Source organism: Erigeron canadensis, chromosome 7 (genome assembly GCF_010389155.1).
Source record: "Erigeron canadensis isolate Cc75 chromosome 7, C_canadensis_v1, whole genome shotgun sequence".
Classification (NCBI taxonomy): Eukaryota; Viridiplantae; Streptophyta; class Magnoliopsida; order Asterales; family Asteraceae; genus Erigeron; species Erigeron canadensis.
The window spans coordinates 37178153-37185328 of NC_057767.1; the positions used below are offsets into that span (position 1 = coordinate 37178153).

Genomic DNA, 7176 nt, shown 5'->3' on the forward strand with positions numbered 1-7176 from the left:
CCCTTTTGGATTTTCTTTCGAAAGAAACTTTTTTTTTTCCCGGATTCTGGTTAAGTTCTGGGTCCATGTTGAATAGAACAACAATGACGACGGATATACTCAATCTTGCGTATGGAGATTGCTTACTGAAAGACCTTTGACCCATATTGGATTAAATTCGATCATGTGAATATTGGGTGGCTCTATCTATCTATATATATTTAGGTGAATATCATTAGGTGTAGTCTTTGCTTACTAAGTTTCACAAGATTTAATTAAACCGTAAAATTATCTATTCTGGTGTGCCATGTTAGTCTTCTTTCAGCTTTCATTCATTGCTTTTACAGGATTCTGATTCTTGTTTTTAACTGTAGGTATATATAGCATAGTAAATGAACACTGTTTTATTTGTTTTTATATTGTCTTACTTCAAGTAGTTATAAAGTAACAGAAAGACATATTATAGACTAATTACTGATACATTGCATTTCCTGTTTTTTGTTCAACAGGCAGGAAAATATATACAACATATACTAATCAATAGTAATTAAACCGGTTAAGATGAACACGGGTGATAAAGAAAGGGCTGAGGCATCCACTTTTGTTGGTGGTCCACAAGACACCCGTTTGCTGGCCAAAGAAAAGGAGAAAACAGAAACAGTCCCGTTTTATAAGCTATTTGCTTTTGCGGATTCCACTGATTACATATTGATGATTGTTGGTACGCTTGGCGCCATAGCTAATGGAGTATGTACGCCACTCATGACTATTCTCTTCGGCGAACTTGTTGAATCTTTTGGCGAGAATAATGATGAAGTGGTTGATGCTGTTACCAAGGTACCATAATGATACAATATATGTTTATATTATTTGTTTTGTTACTATTATGTGTTATTGATTAATAAACTGTTTTGGCATATAGGTAGTGCTGAAATTCATTTACCTTGGTATTGGGTGTGGCATTGCAGCATTTCTCCGTAAGTATTTATATAATTATTACTTATACAATGCTTTTAAAAAAACAGATAAACAGAGAAGGTTTTCTTTTTTCGGATTATTAGGGATAGCAAGCCAGTTTGACTCAGATTAACGGCCTAACCAATTTCCTGGCTTATATACTCGTAATTGTTTAGACAAGTTAATAAAGTCGTCCTTATATATGCTATGCAATAATAGCAATAGTAACTGAAGCTGTACAAAAATGGTCACTATCTAACACATATTCGATCCTCATTATTTCATATTGCATAGTAACTTCCAAAACGCAATGCCAGACAACCTTATAATTATAAAAGTCTAATTATTCTAATAAAAATATCGTGCGTTTTGCAGAGGTGACAATGTGGATGATAACGGGAGAAAGACAGGCTGCAAGAATTAGAAATCTGTATCTGAAAACCATTTTGAGACAAGATCTTTCCTTCTTTGACAGGGAAACAAATACAGGGGAAGTTATTGGCAGAATGTCAGGTGATACCATCCTCATACAAGATGCAATTGGCGAGAAGGTTTGTTAACCTGTTGCGTTCAAATATTTTAGAGACGTAGCTTGTAGACAACTAATTAAATATCATCCGGTTTTGCAGGTTGGAAAATTCACACAGCTAGCGTCAACGTTTATGGGAGGTCTCGTGATAGCATTTATTAAGGGATGGCTTCTTACACTTGTCATGTTAAGTGCGATCCCTCCTATGGTGCTATCTGGTGCATTTATGTCAATAACTATAGCTAAGATGGCATCACGGGGCCAAACTGCTTATGGTAAAGCAGCGGTTGTAGTCGAAGAATCAATTGGCTCAATCAGGACGGTAATAATAATTTCTCAGAGTTTTGTGATATAATTACAATTTTTTTTACTGATCACCATATTTCTTTGGTTATAGGTTGCTTCTTTCACCGGGGAGAAAAAGGCTGTGGCTGATTACAATAAATTCCTTGTAAACGCTTACAATTCTAGCGTTCATGAAGGCCTGGCTACTGGCCTTGGTCTCGGGACAATGATGCTCATCATATTCTGTAGTTATGCCCTGGCTGCTTGGTATGGTGCAAAGTTGATAATTGAAAAGGGGTACTCTGGTGCAACTGTGATTACTGTAATGTTCTCTGTGCTGATTGGATCCATGTAAGCAACAAAAAATTTCTTTCTAATTCTACTTTATGAGAGGTAGCGAGTTTAACCGAGTAAAGTTTTATCTTTAAGTTGTTTCATATAAACTCCTTAAAATGAGACCTATTGAACAGGTCTAACGGGTCAAAAATTGTCCAAAGTGCATTTATTGGGTAGTGATAGTACACCAATAGTTTCTAGCTGTACACCACTCCTCCGGTCCTCCTTTCCCATTTCCATTTACTAGTGCAACCAAATAAGAGAAGTCTTTCTCATTCCTTTTTTCCGCTTTCCATTTCACCGAACCAAACACCCCCTTAACTATTTATAGAAAAGATTAATTTTTGAAGAAAAAGTGTTTCTGCCGTATTGACCCATTCCAATAGATTACCCGATTTTGTTGGGTAATCGATTGTATGTATTGGCACGTAATTGATTGTATGTATTGGCACGTAAAAAAAAGGGTAAATGGGTGGAAACGCCATGGTCCCATGTACCATTTTGGTACCCCAGAGTGCACACCGCATGGAACTCATGCCCATGGAAGCACCATCCTAACACATAGAGCACTAGATATATTACTACACTTGCCTTTGACAAAATTTGAACCTGTGACCTTGAAGTCTTCATCTTGTGGTCTCATGTGGTCACATGGTAGCGGTACCAGTTAATCTAACGTATTGAACAAACAAATGAATTTTATTGAATCAAATCAGTGTGTACATCTACATCAATCTTGAAACCTAATGACCTATTTATACTTGTCTATTGTCGGAGTTTTACTCCCAATCGACATGGTGCTTCGCAGGTCATACCTCCTCTTGAATCTGTGTGTCGCTTGGTTATGTACGCTTAAAGAATAAAGGATTTTGTCACAAGCTTGGTATGGGTGCCAATCGATATTTTTCGGTACAGTTTGCAGTTCTTTTTTGCCCAAGTTCGATGTCAGTGGAACCGGTTCGGTACGATTCTGGTACCGATATCATCCCTATTTCTTTGTATACGTTGGTTGCAAATGCCTATGCCAACCATACCACATCCTCACCTCACCCATTCTACCACATCACCAAGAGCTCCCCCTGTCCCCATCACATCCTCACCTCATCCTCAAAACAACTTTTTTTATTGGTTGATAAACCCCCATGTCCCCACCCAAACCCCACCACTCTTCCCTCCCCTGATTGTTCCACGTGTAAATCTAGATGAAGGATGAAGATGCGAGTTGAGGACGAGCCGATGCCATCCATACGTCCTCACGATAAGGTTAAGGATGAGTGAGGACGTGATGGTTGGCATGGGCCTAAGAAACTACACCCTCGTTTCTTTTGTTTTAACCCGAATAAACCTGTGTACGCAAATGTACCATCTGCTAACATCTTACTTACAATATCTAATCCTACATTTAACTTATTATATTTTTGTATTTGTGCTTTAATCGTCGAATGTGGTGTTCTTCAGGTCTCTGGGGCAGGCGTCTCCATGTTTGAGTGCATTTGCTTCAGGCCAGGCAGCAGCTTTTAAAATGTTTGAAACTATAAACAGAAAGCCTGAAATAGACACATATGACACAAACGGTAAAGTATTAAGTGATATTCGTGGTGATATCGAATTACAAGATGTGTATTTCACATATCCGGCAAGACCAGATGAGGAAATATTCAGTGGATTCTCCCTTAGTATCTCAAGTGGCACAACTGCAGCTTTGGTCGGTCAAAGTGGAAGCGGGAAATCAACTGTGATCAGCTTAATAGAGAGATTTTATGATCCTCAAGCAGGGGAAGTTCTTATTGATGATATTAATATCAAAGAATTCCAGCTTAAGTGGATTAGAGAGAAAATTGGTCTTGTTAGCCAAGAACCTGTTCTGTTCACATCAAGCATTAAGGACAATATTATGTACGGGAAAAATGGTGCATCTAATGATGAGATTAGAGTTGCAGTTGAGCTCGCAAATGCTGCCAAATTTATAGACAACCTCCCTCAGGTTTTACCTTAAGACTTGCATTCCCATACATATATATCTTTTTAAGGTTTACTTTTTCCTAAACTTTTTGTTGGTTTTGGAACATTTAGGGACTGGACACGATGGTTGGTGAGCATGGAACACAACTTTCTGGCGGACAGAAGCAAAGAATAGCCATAGCCAGAGCGATTCTGAAAGATCCTCGAATCCTTCTTTTAGATGAAGCAACTAGTGCACTTGATGCAGAATCCGAGAGAGTTGTGCAGGAAGCATTGGACAGGATAATGGTAAATAGAACAACTGTCATTGTTGCACATCGTCTAAGTACGATAAAAAATGCCGACATGATTGCAGTTATTCATCGTGGAAGGATGGTTGAGAAAGGTACATGTTATATATGATATATATATATAAAGTGTTAAACACTTAAATAATGATAATTAGTTATACACGATGTTAGTTTTATGGTCTTTTAATGCATCAAAATGTAGTTTTTAAGTGTTCTCACTGTGTTCTTATTTTAACATTGTTCTTATTTGACTGTCCCCCTATATATATATATATATATATATTCCAGGTTTAACTGATTCAAAAGAATAACTAGTGCTTGAAAATTGATCAGGATCACATTCCGAGCTACTCCGGGATCCAGAAGGAGCATATTCTCAACTTATAAAATTGCAAGAGATTGATTGTGAATTAGGACGACATGGCTCAGACAACCAAGATATGGAACTCAGTCCCCGCCACTCAATGAATGTCTCTATTAATGGAGTGCCTGCACAAATTAGTGTCCCTTCAGGCGAGTCTCTGGGGACTGAACTAGATCAAGCTTCAGAAAAACCTCCAAAAGTCCCACTCCGAAGGCTTGCATATCTCAATAAGCCAGAGGTGCTGGTAATCATATTGGGTGCAATAGCTGGTATTATAAATGGAACAATCTACCCAATTTTTGGCTTACTACTCGCTGGCATGATCAAGACCTTCTTTGAACCACCTAAGGAAATGAAAAGTGACTCAAGATTCTGGGCTCTAATGTTCATAGTCCTGGGAGTGGTATCATTTTTCGCTTATCCGGGAAGATCTTACCTTTTTGCTGTTGCTGGATCTAAGCTAATAAGAAGGATCAGATCGTTATGCTTTGAAAAGGTGATTAACATGGAGGTAGGTTGGTTTGATAAGCCAGAAAACTCAAGTGGTGCAATTGGTGCAAGGCTGTCAACAGATGCAGCCAATGTTCGTGGTTTAGTCGGAGACTCACTAGCTCAGCTTGTTCAACATTCAACGTCGGCTATTACTGGTTTGGTAATAGCTTTTACAGCGTGCTGGCAGTTGGCTCTTATAATTCTGGGCCTCATTCCCCTAATGGGTGTTAATGGATATGTTCAAATGCAATTCTTGAAAGGGTTCAGTGCAGATGCTAAGAAGATGTATGAGGAAGCAAGTCAGGTGGCAAATGATGCGGTTGGGAGCATAAGAACAGTGGCTTCATTTTGCGCAGAAGAAAAAGTGATGGAACTTTATAGAATTAAATGTGAGGGTCCCAAGAAAACAGGGATTAAACAAGGTTTCATCAGCGGGATTGGGTTTGGAATGTCCTTTTTCTTTCAATTCTGTATGTATGGAACCAGCTTTTATGCTGGTGCACGGTTTGTTGAGGCTGGAAAGACTACATTTAGAGATGTATTGAGGGTATTTTTTGCTTTGATAATGGCAACCTTAGGCATATCTCAGTCAAGCACGTTTGCCCCAGATATAAGCAAAGCGAAAAGTTCTGCAGTATCAGTTTTCACTATTCTAGATAGAAAGTCGGAGATTGACCCGAGTGATGAATCAGGTGTGATATTAGACACGGTTAAGGGTGAAATTGAGCTCAATCACATTAGCTTTAAGTATCCAACTAGACCTGATGTTGAGATATTTCGTGATCTATGCTTAACCATCCATAGTGGCAAGACAGTGGCGTTGGTTGGTGAAAGTGGAAGTGGGAAGTCAACAGTTATCCAACTCCTGCAAAGATTTTACAATCCAGATTCAGGTTCTATCACGCTGGACGGTGTTGAGTTACAAAAGTTTCAACTCAAGTGGCTCAGGATGCAAATGGGTCTGGTGAGCCAAGAGCCAGTGCTGTTCAATCACACCATCGGAGCTAATATTGCTTATGGAAAAGACGGTGATGCCACTGAGGCTGAAATAGTTGCTGCTTCCGAGTTGGCCAATGCCCACAAGTTCATTAGTGGGTTACACCAGGGTTACAATACCATGGTAGGGGAAAGAGGAGTGCAAATGTCGGGTGGGCAGAAACAAAGAGTAGCAATAGCCAGAGCCATTGTCAAAAGTCCAAAGATACTATTACTGGATGAAGCTACAAGCGCACTGGATGCCGAGTCAGAAAGAGTGGTTCAAGATGCATTGGATCGGGTCATGGTTAACAGGACCACAGTGGTGGTTGCTCATCGATTGTCAACCATCAAGAATGCAGATGTAATTGCAGTGGTCAAGAATGGAGTGATTGTTGAGAAAGGAAAGCATGAAAAGCTAATCAATATCCAGGACGGGTTCTATGCATCTTTAGTTTCACTTCATATGAGCTCTGACCATTAGCCATAGAACATGTATTTCAATTTTTCAATTTGTTTTTCAGAATCTTCAATTATGTATGGACTTAAAACAGGTCCGTATCTCTAGAAATTTTGCAACCTTTTGGGAGGATGTCAATGGAAAATGAATTGATAAGAAATGAAATGGGGATTTGCGTTCTAGATTCATGAGTTGAGTTCTCACCTCTTCCTAGTTAATTTTTGTATAACATGACGTTTTTTAATCGTGTATGTCAACATCTGTTCACCTTATTTTTATGTATGTCTGTCTTTTAGATGTAGTCTTTTAGTGCTTTTAGCTTGTTTCTTAATGTATTCATCTGTTTGTACGTATATACACATCCATATAAAATTATTAACTAGCTGTATTAATCCGACCTTTTCCTTGCAGGCAAAAATAATTCACTACAGTTTCTTTTGTTATTTTAGCCTAAATCAACCCAAGACAAGTAAAAAAAACAAAAACAGCATCATTTTATTTCCTGATTCAGCTTCTTTGTTTATGGCTTTACAAGTAGTTAGAGTTT

At 38.6% G+C, this 7176-nt stretch overlaps 1 protein-coding gene across 1 annotated transcript; it reads left to right on the top strand.

The window, feature by feature from the left end:
- Nucleotides 1-540: 540 nt before the first annotated feature.
- LOC122606781 (ABC transporter B family member 4-like) lies at nucleotides 541-6815 on the top strand. Its single transcript, XM_043779637.1, has 8 exons — nucleotides 541-816; nucleotides 902-956; nucleotides 1312-1487; nucleotides 1566-1787; nucleotides 1863-2101; nucleotides 3545-4070; nucleotides 4160-4433; nucleotides 4672-6815. The coding sequence occupies exons 1-8, from the start codon at nucleotides 541-543 to the stop codon at nucleotides 6651-6653; spliced, it is 3750 nt and encodes a 1249-aa protein (XP_043635572.1). The 3' UTR covers nucleotides 6654-6815.
- The last annotated feature ends 361 nt before the right edge of the window (nucleotides 6816-7176 follow it).

Excerpts from the sequence above, each read along its gene's own strand:
- LOC122606781 (XM_043779637.1), top strand. The coding sequence starts at position 541 with ATGAACACGGGTGATAAAGAAAGGGCTGAGGCATCCACTTTTGTTGGT. Across the intron at positions 4,071-4,159 it reads TTATAGACAACCTCCCTCAG|GGACTGGACACGATGGTTGG; the intron begins GTTTTACCTTAA and ends TGGAACATTTAG. Across the intron at positions 4,434-4,671 it reads TGGAAGGATGGTTGAGAAAG|GATCACATTCCGAGCTACTC; the intron begins GTACATGTTATA and ends AAAATTGATCAG.